Source organism: Periplaneta americana, chromosome 4 (genome assembly GCF_040183065.1).
Source record: "Periplaneta americana isolate PAMFEO1 chromosome 4, P.americana_PAMFEO1_priV1, whole genome shotgun sequence".
Taxonomy (NCBI): Eukaryota; Metazoa; Arthropoda; class Insecta; order Blattodea; family Blattidae; genus Periplaneta; species Periplaneta americana.
The window spans coordinates 148,023,680-148,038,819 of record NC_091120.1 but is presented as its reverse complement, the minus strand read 5'-3'; the positions used below and the strand labels follow the sequence as shown (position 1 = coordinate 148,038,819).

Here is a 15,140-nt window from a genome sequence, read left to right as displayed (position 1 = left end):
AGAATGCCACTATTCGTTGTTTATGAACATACTGTGTTTCAACTGTAGCGAGAGGCAACAGGTCAAGGCGCGGGTGATATGGGTAGGCTACTCCTCGCTGTACTCAACTGCAATTACTGCTTTGGTACGAACTTCCTAGCTCTGTTGATAAGGTATTATGGCATAAGAGTGATTATGAAATATAGAAATTAACAACCACTGGGGAAACAATAATTTCATTCCAACATACCATTCCGTAGTCTATTATTTTGTTTTACATTGTTAAGTTTTCCATTACATTCATTTGTGTAAATGGCTAACTCTTGCAGGAATTGTTAGATGTTTTCACTGTATGTAGACTTCAAAGTCTTCTACTTTATTGAAGTGGAAATGTAGTCTTCGGACAGTGAAGAATATCACATCCAAACTAGTCAGCGAGGTAATTTCCTCATTTTAACAAAGTAAAGAAGATATGAATTTGATCAGCGAAATGTATTTATTTGTCCTTTCCCCTACCTCTTGGAGTTAAAGTTATTCTAAACCCGTTTTTTGATCTGAATATGATTTCCAATAAAAGAACTAAATCCTCACTCTTGTCGGCAGAGCGCACTTCATAACGACGTAGAATACTGGACAACACCATTTTCACTTCCAGCATGGCGAACTTCTGGCCGATGCAGTTTCTTGGACCAGCACTGAAGGGAATATACGCGTAAGGATGTCTGTTGACTACCTTCTCCGGTAAAAAGTTGTCAGGATCAAATTGTGTGGGACTGGGGAATATATCAGGATCTCGATGCATGGCAAATATTGGTACGCATGCAGTGACACCAGCTGGAATAGTGTGGGATCCTGTAACAAGCAAGGCATGACAGTAATGAACGTTTGTAATAGTGTATTAAATGTACTGAAAAAGAAGGCTCACCAAGTGATAATGGATTTTCACAGCGATTTCTACATCCGTAGAAAGCTAGTTTTCGAGCTATGACCTTTTTTCCTCAAATGTTTCAATCCAGAGCTGTAACGGATAATGCAAACAGTGCTATGTGTTAGACATCTTGGGCAATAAAATAACCTCATCTAGCTGCATTCCGTACGATGCTGTCAAAGTCTCCTTATATAATATAAGTTATGGAAATGACATACCAAATGCATAATATTCATGAAATTTACTACAGAATAGTCTATGAAGAAATGATAAGGGAATGCAAGCGTACTTGAAATTACACAGTGTTCTGACCACATCAGTGGAAATCATTGTCAAAATGATGAAAATTCAGTTGAACTTTACACCATGAAATTTTCAGAAAAAATAAGTTTCTCGCAGTCAGCTTTAGAGCAGTTCCGTACATCAACGTGAAAACAGAATTCTACCGGAATGACGAATTTATCAGGTTAGTTGTTAAGGTATCCGGTTTTATACCAGCAACATTTAAACTTTTTCACATATTTAGGGGATGAAAATTGATTATGTGTTGAGGACTACAATTTTATCACATTATTTCTCTGATACAATGTAATATTCGTGCCAAGTAACAAAACACGACAGAAAACTTCCAAATGACATTTTTCCAAGGACTGAAGCCATAAACGTCAAGAGACTGAACAATCGGAACTGTGTGCTTTGGAATTGTTACCACGTTCTGTACACTCAACAGGTTATCTCATTTTTCATTAGCCAATCAAATGACTAATTGGATGATGACGCGCGAAGAGTCCATGCTCATTGGTCCTTTATTTTCAAATTGATAGCGACATCAGCGCACGTTATGAAGCCTGAAATAAAAACATTACAATGGGTATAAACCAATTGTGTACGTATCATGGCAAAATATAAATACGTTGAATGTGTTTATGTGTATATAAAAACTGCACTTACATTTGTCACTGCATTATTTTTCTGTATGTCTTAACAATTCGTCTACTCCCTGTGTCTGCAGTCCGTTTTCGTCTTGTGTTTATAAAAATTCTAACATTGAATGTTTTTTAATATCTCATTCTAAAGTTTGGAAAAATGAGGATGTATCGGTAATGAAATGTCAGCCACATGTTCATTTGCAATAATCATTATAACTCAACAATGAATTGTCACTGGAGGCTTTATGGTTAACCCATAGAATATGCCATTAGGACAATATGACATAAATCGGTAATATAAAATCAATATAATGAGAATTATAGTGATAAAACATTAGTGGTATTGGTCGCTAATCCTCCACCCTTTGGTATGCGACTGCTAGTATAAGTAGTATGATTATTTTGTTAATTGCAAATAATGTATGACCCAGCAAACATTATAAAAGAAAGAAAATAATTTGAAGGTTAACATGGATGAACCTAATTTAATTATTATGCAAAGTTGGTATTAATGTGGGCTACTTATATAGGCCTACGTGATTTATTTAAACTTACCTGTAGGCTTTCACATTCCCGGTCGTTTCAGCTTTATTTTCATAAAAGCTGCTTGAAAATGAGGAACAAAATCGTCATCTTTAAAATCATCAGAGCATACTCTGCTTGTATCGGAATTGAATTTATCCTGGCTTTTGCACACAATTACCCATTTTTTTCTTATTCCTACATATTAGGAATGGTAAAGAAAGACAACTCTATTTTTATCGTTAAAATTGTTGCATACCGCAACGGCGCACCTTTGACCTGGCATAATGCATTCAAAACAACATAAACAAGAAAAACCACGAGATACTGCTTTGAAGCATTTGAGCTTTGGCGCGCTCAGCTATCTTGTGACGTCAGAATCGCTCTCCTTTCCCCGTCGATTCCTTGCCAACACGCTCGATACTAATGCAACCATGAGAAGTTTAGAAGCCTTGAACACATTCAACGTTATATCTTCTGGAATTATTCTTTCTATAGCCTGTCAGTCTCGGTAACTGGTCCACGAGCCTACAAGATCATTGATATAATGGAAAATGTACTACTTGAAGCCGCTTGAAGAGGTGAGTTTTCATAAGCTTCCCTGATTTTGAGGTCGATTTATAAACATTTGGGGTCTTAACGATTTTCTTCTTCACGATGACAGTAGAGATATGAACTTATATGAGTGTCGAGCGATTACTTGGAAACATCTTATCTCGAAGGCTAGATCTTTTCCGAATGTAGACATTTATAGGGAATTCTTTATTTCGAATGGAACTTACGGGGGAAAAATCGTTGTAATTCATTGTCACTTTTTGAGTTTTCCTTGTAAAAAAATACGGACGGAATTATAAAGTGTATTTCAAAAAATTTTCGACTTGTAAATTCGTTGTACAAAAATTTACAATTTACAACGCATATTGTATAATAGTTTGTCGTTATTCTCAACTCAGTCCCCCGCCCCAAAAGAAATTGTAGCAGTGAATACATGTATACTTAGACTTTTTGCCTTTTATTTGACGCATATTCATGTACTGTAATTTTTCAACACTTCTAGTAAAATGTTATTATAGTTATTAATTGTTTAATAACGCTGTAACCACTGCTTGGTTATTTAGCATCAATAGTTTTCTTTTCCGAGTACCGGTGCAGGAGAGAATTTTTTCTCGTTCTACTGATGCTTAACCATATCGTTACCTCAGAACAACAGTGGGATATCTTGCAAAAATCATATTTTAAATAATGAGGAAAAAAATTGCTATTGAACATCGAGTACAATGTGTAAACAAAGTTTCTTTTTGTTTTAGCTTCATATGAAATAAAATGTTTGTTTACACGTTGCACTCGATGTTCAATAGCAATTTTTACCCTCATTATTTAAAATATGATTTTTGCAAGATATCCCATTGTTGTTCTGAGGTAACGAATTATGGAAACGCAGAATGATCGCTCTGAGACTCCATATATAGTGCGATAAAGCGTAAGTAATTACTTCGTGATTCAAGACGGTGCCTTGCTCCGTCGGACCCCGGCCACAGAGTCACTCGTAATGAGTGTACCTCTGTACATGGTGTGTTGGACATTGCGTCTACTCTCACACATATTGTGACACGGAACACGAGGGTAGGCCAACAAAGAGGAACACAGTAGGTAGAACTTATAATAAGAGGGTTTAATCCGGCATCAGAACTTGAATCCAGTGTGGCTTAGTAGATAAAGCGGCAGCACATAAAGCCGGAAATCCGGGTTAGAGTCCCGGTGCCGGAAAAATTTTTCTCCGTTCTATCGGTTCTTCAGCAATAATTTTGCAGATAGCAAGTTAGAATTGGTGAGATAAGGCCGAGGATTCTCATTGAGTTTACCTGACTTTCACTTTAAAGTTAGGGAAAACTGTGAAGAACCGATTCAGGTCATCAGCGCAAGCGGGAACTAAACCCACGCTCCACTGTAGCTCAGGATCTCAAGGCACACGCATGTATCGCCTGAACTACGACAGTGGGTGTTGTTATAGTTTGGATGGTCTTAGTTTTTTGGGGGCTGGATCCGGGAAAGCTCCGTACACTTAGGCACACTTTGGCTCATTACTACAATAACAACAATATTTATTTATTTATTTATTTATTTACTTATTTAATCTGGCAGAGCTAAAGCCAGTAGGCCTTCTCCTCCGCCCAGCCAGACTCTAATCCTAATTGAATAAAATTGGCTAACAGTAGTAATCACATTAAAATTTAGATCGTAAAACAACATGAAAGTGAATAATGAAAGTAAAAGTAAATAATGAAAGTTAGATAAGTAATGTTAATGGGACAATAATAAACATTAGTAAGAAATAATAATAATAATAATAATAATAATAATAATAATAATAACAATAATAATAATGAGATAATATAAAATTTATTCTGTGATATAAATATATATATATATATATATATATATATATATATATATATATATATAACCAGAGACAGTCAAAATTCTTGAATAAAAAAGGCTAAAATTCTTGGTTAAAAAGAATAAAAATTATTGAGTGAAAACGAAAGTTCCTTGAATAAACCTGAAATTTTCACTCTGTTTTATGAAATTATTATTTTGCTTAAGATAATTGGCAATAATATATTCAAAGTTTTAATTGGACAACAATTCTAAGATATTTAGCATTATTTAACATTCAAAGTTATACACACACAACAGATCTAAGTTTGTCATTGTAAGGTTTCTTCTTCTATTTATTGGCACATACGAGAATTGTGGGGGGGGGGGGGAAAACTTTCACAGTCAACATTACAAACTGTATCCCATATAACTTGGAGTGCTTCATCCACAAAATAACTGTGATCTTCACGTAACGACAGCAAACCTTCTAGAACTGGAAGTCCAGGACTATTTTTGACTATGTCCTTCAGTCACTGTATGCATGTACTGCTACATTAGATGATAGATTCTTTATGATCGGCACCTGATCAAAGACAGGTTTCAAACTGCTTTCAATTACAACAAAGCGTTTGCGAACCATTTCAACTCACACCACCTAGCGCCAGTTTTCCAAATCTTGTGCATTTTTTAAACAGAACTTCTAAAATTTCCAAATTTATATAATGTATTTATTAATTGCTGAAAAATTACATCTTTTCGCGAATAACGACAGAAAAAAATTGGCGAGTCATAAGATTTTTGCGATTTTTCGCGAGTGTTTCGCGAGTTGAAACGTGTAATTATTTGATATTTTTATGTGAACCATGTTTTAAACTATGTTTATTTGGTTTTTAGGTTTTTTGCGATTTCGCGAGTCACGAATTTGGACCTTCTCTATATATAGCTACTAAACAGTGGATTTCTCTCCTTTGTACGACTCTGCGACAAAACCACTTGGACGGACAGTAGATAGCATGTCTGAGTAATTTTATCCTTTCGGATCGGGCAGAAGTGAAGATTGAATTTACAGTACGTAAGGTACTCTTTTATACAATTATTTCAACATGAGTTACTAGTACTAAGGACTAAACTGGTAATATGAATTAGGTACAATAGTCTATTAGTGCGATAATATGCAAAAAAAAAAAAAAAGAACTGAAACCTGTATCGAAATGAACGACCACCATTTTCAAAATTGTGTTTAAATAGCCTATCCATATTGTGATTATTTTTCAATTTAACTTCATTTTCTATATTGTCCGATAATGTGCTGTAGACAGTATAATGTACACTGCATAAGGAATAGCCTACGTCCGAATGGATAGCTCAGTTCGTGAGTAAAAGCACTTAGGGCCATATTCATAGACATTCTAAGCGCGGGCTTCCGGTGGATGATCAGCGAACTAACGTTTTTCGTATTCATAAGCCAGTGTTAGCGATATGATGTGATATAAATCCTGTACAAGTAATCAGTCGATAGCCGGTGCTAGTTTAGCACGCTCATAGCCCGGACTAGCGAAATGTCTATGCATAGCACCCTTAGTGTTAATACTGTATTTTGATTACAGAAGAACCTAATGAAAATTATCAAACTCAAAATCGCGATATTTCCTAGTTTACGTAAGTGGATGAACTACTTTTCTTCCCTCCTATACGTAGTAAAGTGATTTGTTTGTATTTTACGCCGGTAGTCTATCAATGAACTCCAGTCGTGGAAAAGGGTTGCAAACGGAGTGTCCGGTTCTCAACCGTTAATTCAAATGTATAGCCAGGTTAATATTATAAATGTTAGTAAAAATAAAATGATGTCCCTGTATATTGCATACGTTTTCGCCGATTGACATCTTCAGGCATAGGTTCAATACCTCATATAGTACATTGGAAACAACTGTGATAGTATTAACATATTAATTGAAATATATATTTAAAGAAACCTAGAATTAAACAAATTAAAAGCAGAGTATAAAATTAAAATATTATTACGAGAGAGCGGAATTTAGGCAAAAACATATTTTTTTTCCTTGATACATACAGACTTCAGAATTAATATTAACATTTTGCATGGAAATATAAGTATAAATAAAGGGGTTTTATAGTGCTTAAAAATACCTATTTCGACGTTAGTGCCTATTTTTTAGGTTTTCTAAAATTTTTCCATCGTCTTTCGTAACTGTTTACAATTTTTTTTAACATCCTGTGCCGTTCACATTCCAAGACGGATAACAACTCCTTCCTAGCAATGAACAAAGCAACAGAGAATTACCTCCGGGCCATTCCTTCTCATTCTTACAATCTTTCAATCCTAAAATTCCAACTTTCAGTAGGCCTGGGTAGCGTATTCGGTATAGCGCTGGTCTTCTGTGCTCGAGGTTGCGGGTTCAATCCCGGCTCAGTTCAATGGCATTTATGTGTACTTAAATGCGACAAGCTCATATCAGTATATTTACTGGCATGTAAGAGAACTCCTCCGGGACAACTTATTATTATTATTATTATTATTATTATTATTATTATTATTATTATATCTTCCCCTGTCTGTCAGAAATTTAACACAAACTCGCTGAGTTGTATCCGAATAAGCATTCTCTTACATTCCAAGGCAGATAACAACCGCTTCCTTTTTTCTCACCGTTTTTAAGTACAGCAGTGAGCGACACAATAGTTGCTGATCATCTACTGTGAAGCAAACTATGGAAATGTGATCGGTGAATGAAACACACTAACTTAAAGACAGAATGTCTTCATTTTGTATATGCATGTGTACCCTTGTAAGATGTGAAAAGTGTGGAAGTTTCTTTTAATCCAAGAATTTTGCATTAAATAAATGCTGGATCTTATATTAGTGATATTTTTTAACAAACAAAAAGGCATATTTTTTATTTTATAGAGCCTAAATAAAGCATTAACATTTGAGGAGAAAAATTCGCTCCGGTGCCGGGGATCGAACCCGGGTCCTTGGTTTTACGTACCAAGCGCTCTGACCACTGAGCTACGCCGAATTCAATCCACCGCACCGGACCGAACTCTCCTCCTAGAGTGTTTCTCTTTTGTGGCCTGACTCCAAGTTGGGCATATACGTTGACGTTTATATTTCAAGTCAACTGCCATTATACAAGGACCGCACTCAGCTGAGTGACTAATGGCCGGGATTCCGCAGTTAAGTGCACACAAATCTGTACAGATATTCTGTTGGACCAATTAATAGCATCTTTAGTAAATTCTAAATAAAGGAGTTTAAGAGCTTATTTTAGGCGCCTAAAATGCCACTTTTTAGGGCCTAAAATTCCGCTCTCTAGTTATTTTGCACAAAAGCTTCAAAAATGCATGTAACCCAACATTGCGACATCGCATGCTACCTGCTGTCACTGATTAACAACGAATACTGCTTGTTCCTGCTAGCTGTGGAAGGCTGTGTCACAACTGGTTTGTACCTGCGATTCAAGTTGTCCGAAATTTGGTTAGGACTTAGTACAAAAGACCGAATGACGATACGCCGGAGCATATGTGTGGCATACATGACTTAATTATCTATTACCTGGAGAGCAGGCGATACTGGTATGTATTCCTGAAATGAAAAGTTATATTGTAACAGTTTAAATATTTAGACGATTGATTGTTAAGCCATACGAAAGATGTCAAAATACGGCTACATTTTATTTTGTCATACCTTAGGATCTAAAATTAACAACTATATCACTTTTTCTTTTCATATCCTCATTCTTCTTTTTTAAATATGTATTAGAAGTTCTAATACATTGCTTTAAATCTTGAAAAAAAAAAAAACTTAAGTTTTCATTAATAATTACAGTACATGTACAGCTGTAAAAAAAAAAAAAAAACATGTGGCCGCACTCGTGAAAGGCGAATATTTTCAAAGTTCACTTCGGGGTCACGGCAGTGTTACACGATGCATGTGATTATACTAGAAGCAGTTCCGGAACTATGGAATTATTCCACATCTGTCCCTTTTAGATCAGCGGTAGTGTTAGTTTAATGATTCGAAGGTTGTGAGTTCGGGCTTTGTTCTAGTTTTCATTTTATTTTTAATCGTTCTTTACCGATATAAATAATATTCCAATTGTCATTTATATTCTGTTGTCATTCTTTATCGATATAAATAATATTCAAGTTATTTATATTTTGTTATCTCTCTTTTAGCGATATGAATAATATTCAAGTTATACTTTGTTATATTCTGTTATCGTTCTTTAGCGATGTAAATAATAATCAAGTCATCATTTGTATTGCGTTATTCTTCTTTAGCGATATAAATAATAATAATCAAGTTACCATTACTATTGTGTTATCGTTCTCTAACAATATAAATTATATTCAAGTTATCATTTCTATTCTGTTATCGTCCTTTCGCAATATAAGTAATATTCAAATTATCATTTGTATTCTGTTTTCGTTCTTGAGTGATATAAATAATATTCAAGTTATCATTTATATTCTGTTTTCGTTCTTTCGCTATGTAAATAATCTGTAGGTTTTATGAGAAATTAATATAATATAAATAATCATTTGTCTTTGTAAAATAGGTTATTTTATTGTATAATTAATTATATAGTATATAATATCTTAGATTAATTAAACAAACCGATATTTATCATTTATATTCTATTACCGTTCTTTAGCGATATAAATCACATAAATTTAATTTTAGGTTTGGAAAAATACAGTTGCATAATACTGGTGTTACTTTTTTCTTTTGATATTATTACATTATATTAAATTATTTTGAAAAAGAGTAAAATGAAAAGGTGTGACAAGGAATTGTTCCTGAGACTTTGACACCTAAATTCCGACGTTCTTCCGACTGAGCTATGAGAGCACAAGTATAGAAACATTTGCGGAAAAATTGGCCCAATCCCTCCTTCAAGATTTTCTGACGATTTGTAGAATCTCATTCAAGATTCAGGGAGCAAAGGCTAATTGGGATTTCTCGGTCTCCAATCGGGTCAGAAATCCTGATAGATCTAATATTTAACCCTTGCTGTAAATTTCGGTGAAGTCCGGAGGGCCCAATTAGTCAAATCCACTCTTCTCACCTCCACGCTTGGGCTCCCTGGGATCTATTAAGATGCGAAAGAGACAGTGGTGTGCGGAAAGCAACGGAAAGTTACCACATTTATCCTTCCGAAGAAAAACTTCAAACATGAGCAAAGGAAGCTTTTAATAGAAAAAGGAGCATCTTCTGCGGACCTCTGGAGAAAGAATTAAGGAAGAGACCAGTGAAGTGCTTTGTGTGGAGTGTGGCATTGTATGGGGAAGAAACGTGGACATTACGACGAAATGAAGAGAAAAGAATAGAAGCATTTGTAATTTGAATGTGTAGAAGAATGGAGCGTGCGAAGTGGATAGACAGAATAAGAAATGAAGTTATGTTGGATAAAGTGGATGAAGAAAGAATGATGCTGAAACTGAGTAGAAAGAGAAAAAGGAATTGATTGGGTCACTAGTTGAGAAGAAACTGCCTACTGAAGGATGCACTGGAAGGAATGGTGAACGGGAGAAGAGTTCGGGGCAGAAGAAGACATTAAATAATAGACGAACATTAAGATATGTGGATCATATGCGGAGACTAAGAGGAAGGCAGAAAATATGAAAGATTGGAGAATGCTGGGTTTGCAATGAAAGACCTGCCCATGGGCAGAACACTTATATATGTCCAGGATGCCTGGAATGTCGTGGCTGAGAAGAGTCGCTATTTGAAAAGAATAGTGGATTCCATGCCCACACGACTGCAAGATGTGATAGAGATCTGGGGAAGATAGACTAAATATTGAATCGTGCCTTTTTGTTTTGTTTTTTGATCGCTTAATTGTTTGAATGTTCTAAGACAGACGCCAGTAAGTTTGTTGGTTTGTTTTGTTTATGCCACGAAAGATATTCTGTTGAGAATAAAATCTTTTTCTTTCCATTTGCAGCCATAATATCATAATATATAATGATAAAATCTTGGCATAATACATTCATGGACCTGATGTCAATTACTAAAATAATCATAAAAGAGAAAGGAGCAATTCTGTGTATTTTCTCTCTCTCTCTCTCTCTCTCTCTCTCTCTCTCTCTCTCTCTCTCTCTCATAAAAACAAAACAAAAACGAACATGAAAACACTAGATTATGTTCGAACTCAGGACCTCACGAATACAAGGGCGGAACGCTACCATTACGCTATAAAGTAACACATGAAACACTTTAATTGTAACTATCAGATATTAGGGAACGTGGTCCAACATCATGTAACATCGGCTGTCTCCGAATTGCAGCGAAGATACCCGAAGGGAACTTCGCTTTTAGAGAGCGACCACTTTTACTTTTGTAACTGTACGTACATCATTTGTATATTTTCTCTTTTTTTACATTTCATATTTCAAGCAAAGTTTAATCGCATACACTTAGAAGAAGTAGAAGACATTCTTGCCAGAAAGAAAAGGGTTGCTTTTAATATTATGACCTTGGACCATGGTTGAATTTGTTGGTAATATCAGACCTTACACTTTCTCTCGGGTAACTAAATATGTCAGAAAATTTTAAATATAATTGAATAAATATGTTACAGTAACATCATTATTTATCGGGTAAGGCAACCTGAAAATGTCATGTCAAAATATATTTTCTGCAAAGTGTATTGGAACTTAGCAAATGTAAGTCTGGGGGGGAAAAAAAAGGATTTTAAAGTAAAATATATAGCATTGATTATTATAGTGCAACTATTTGAATAGGCATATTTATTGAATACAATGTTTTCGGAAAATACCAAAATTATAGTTATACAAAATTGTTCAGAAAAGAACGCGCTTTAAGCAAATTTAAAAAATGCAAGCCACCGGCGTAGCTCAGTCGGCTGAGGCGCTTGCATCCCGATTTGAAGTTGCACTCGTACATAGGTTCGATTCTCGCTTGGGCTGATCACCTGATTGGTTTATTTGGAGGTTTTCTCCAATCGTAAGGCGAATGTCAGGTAATCTATGGCGGATCTTCAACCTCATCTCGCCAAATGCCGTCTCACTATTACCAATCCCATCGACGCTAAATAACCAAGTACTTGATATGACGTCATTAAGTAACCGACTAAAACAAATAAGGCCCTATTCACGGCTAATTCCTCTCAATTTATCATCGCATCAAGTTAAGTCTCTTTTACAACAAAAATAAAATTGAAGAACTATCAGTCCTACAGATTTAATTGAAAATATATTTGATTAAATACTTACAATACTTATACAGTGGTAGGGGAGACCTGTCTATAGTGGTCCCCCGGGGTAAAGTGGTACCCTCTACTTATCTCTCCAGTTGGTGCTGCCATCTCCGTTTAGAGTTCCGTAGTACTTCCTTCTTTGTTCAGCCATTACGTACGTGTCTGCTGAAGTGTTTGGACGTGTTAAATAACAAGATAAAGAGAAAATTTCATTTTTTGAAGATCTGACGTAAGGTAAGCTTGCTGTTTCATAGCACTGTACGTTCTGTCATTAGGAGAGTTACTATATAAAGTTATTGCTCAAGTAAGACCCAGTTCTATACTACATATTTCAATGTTTATCGAAACTATACAAGATGGTATCCGTCCGTAGCCATGAATTTGTTTAAAATAGAGCGGTCGGGGTAACGTGGTCCCCATTTTTGTCTAGGGGACCATTTTGCTCCAGAAATTGTTAAATTCGTGACTATTTCTTTGTTGTTGCAGAATACAGATAAAATGTCTAGAAATCGACCCCGCAAAACTTCCCAATAGAGCTGGAGTCCAACAAAAATGCGCGAGGCTATCAGGTGTGTTAGGAAGGGTGAAATGGGCTGCAAAAAAAAACAGCAAATTATTCGGAATTCCAAGAATGACTCTTAAGAGAAGAGTAATGAACTCGAACCAAGACACAGTTTTAGGTCAGTAAACTTTTGGAGAGGCTTATCTACGAGCAGCAACACCTAAAAATGCAATAAATGGCTTCAAAACATGTGGATTATATCCTCTTGATCAAGATGTTTTTGATGATACGGATTTCGCTCCATCGTTGCCTACTGACAGGCCTCTCAATCATGTAGAATCTTCTAACGATTCAGAAACCTTGCCTGTTGACCCAGTTCCATCCACATCCTCAGATACGCCTAATGATGGTTCCATTATCATTCTTCCTGCAGCAATTTCTCTCCAGCCTAGTTCATCCTTCACAGTAAATCTGGAAGATATCAGTTCTCCATCCAAATCCACTATTGCCCGTTCCCAAAAGAGAAAAACAGGTTCAGCTGAAATCATGACCAGTAGTCCGTATAAAAATCAATTGGCTCAAGATAGAGAGGACAAAGGAGCCAAAGATAAAACTAAGAACAACAAACAGTCAACAATAAAGGGAGTGCGGAGAAATATTATGAAAAATAATCACATAGAAACTAAGAAACAGCAACAGAAAACGACGAAGGTCGCTCTTCGTGAAGAAACATGCAGCTAGGAAGGAAGTGATAATGATGACACGGAGTGCATTTTCTGTAAGGACACATAGGCTATCTTAGGTCAACCGGAGGTGAAGGATGGATACGTTGTTCATCATGCTTAGAATGGGCTCACGAGGAATATGCTGTGTTTGAAGATGCTGGCAGCGACAATTTCAAATGTGATTTCTGTGTAAATAAACTTAAAAAAAAAAAAAAAAAAAAATATTATCTCCCACAAAGACTAGCTTGTGTTTAGAAATGTTTACAATAACTTCTTTATTATCCTAATTCTATTTTCAATGCTATGTTATTTTTTTTAAACTAAGACAGATTTTGTGCATGAATGTTGACAGCGTTCCTTTTTCCATTGTGCTATGTTCTACTTTCACTACTATATTTTGTTTTTGTCCTTTTGCAATGTGAATTAATGGTGCACTATTCGATAAAAACGCTAAATATACATTTTTTGTCGAAAAAATTCATAATAAAACTGTAATAATTCATTTAGAAGTATCTTTATTTTTGGGGGACCACATTACCCAGGGCCTGGGGTAAAGTGGTCAATGTGCAGACAAACAAAAAATTCTTGATTGCATAAAAAATTGAATTAGTAAACAATTCGTAATGCTTGCATTAAAAAGGGGAAGGAAACGTCTTTTTAGTAGCAAAGATTGTGAGAGGGAAACAAAGCTAATTTACGTTCTGTAGTTTATTTTCTCTTAAGGTAACCACTTTGCCCCAGTCCCCCCTATATATTGGTCTGATAGAAGTTTACCTAGTTGAAGGTCTTGCGTAAGCATTCTCGCGAGTAACGGGACACTTGGATATAATCTCAATGCTTCTTTGATCACCATATGCAAATACTTCATATTCTTCAAATCCTTGAGAGTTGGAGAATGGTCAGAATCCTTAAAAATTCCCTCAAGTTCCTCGTGTACTCTGTCCTGCAAAATATCAGTTAGTAAGAACACATATGAGACAGAAGAAAATATATTTTATCAAGCCATTTTTATTAAATACAAAATAATAATGGCGTTATAATAATTTAAGGATTCAGAGCCATATTGGGAAAAGCGCCATTTTTTAAAAACGGAGAAAGCAAGGGATAAAGTGAAGTAAATATAATACTTTAATGAATACTGACATATCATTCACTTTTAATGTGCATACTTTATATTATTTGATATATGGTAATAACTTAATTTTTTCCCTTGTTTTCTCCTTTTTAATATATGACGCTTAGTCCACTATAGCTCTGAACCCTTCAATTAAGGACGCAGGTGAAACGGCCACAGACAGTATATACCCATAGAACCGTACCTTGAAATGGTACGGTCAGTTATTAAGGATGCCAGCTAACTCGTTGCCAATGAGAATATGGATTGACAACAGTTGCGACGAGGAGTAAATGGCGTGAACGAAGAAAATTAAATGAAGCAACTACGCACCCTATTAACTCCCGAAACCTGTACATGGAAGATGCCCATGATAGAGTCTTATGGAATAAGGGGTCAGATGCGGCTTTCGGCCGTACAATCCATACAATATATTGTATGAAATACGAGTATTTTTATTTGTCTTTGCTGTTCAAAATAACTTACTGTAAAAGTGTAAAACTTTCTTAAAAATTGAAACTTTAAAATTATTTCAAATATTTTAAAAAGGTAATAACACGTTAATGACAAAAGGCACCGTTTCGAACCCGGTGTACTGTCGTCATCAGTGTCTCTCGAACTACTCAGCAGGTAACAACGATGTTGAATCAAGTACTTCTACTACTATTAGGCTACTACTACTACTAGTAATACTACTACTACTAGGCTACTACTACTACTACCACCACTATCACTACTACTACTATTACTACTAGGCTACTACTACTACTACTAATACTACTACTAGGCTACTACTACTGCCACTACCACTACCACTA

At 35.5% G+C, this 15,140-nt stretch overlaps 1 protein-coding gene across 1 annotated transcript in view; it reads right to left on the bottom strand.

The window, feature by feature from the left end:
- Positions 1-439: 439 nt before the first annotated feature.
- The window catches only part of LOC138698958 (cytochrome P450 4C1-like), a 103,624-nt gene continuing 88,923 nt past the window's right edge, over positions 440-15,140 (bottom strand). Inside the window, exons 11-12 of the mRNA XM_069825152.1 lie at positions 13,983-14,151; positions 440-831 (exon numbers count right to left, since the gene is read on the bottom strand). Coding sequence (XP_069681253.1) covers positions 476-831; positions 13,983-14,151 — 525 coding nt within the window. The 3' untranslated portion in view covers positions 440-475. The remainder of the gene's footprint in view (positions 832-13,982; positions 14,152-15,140) is intronic.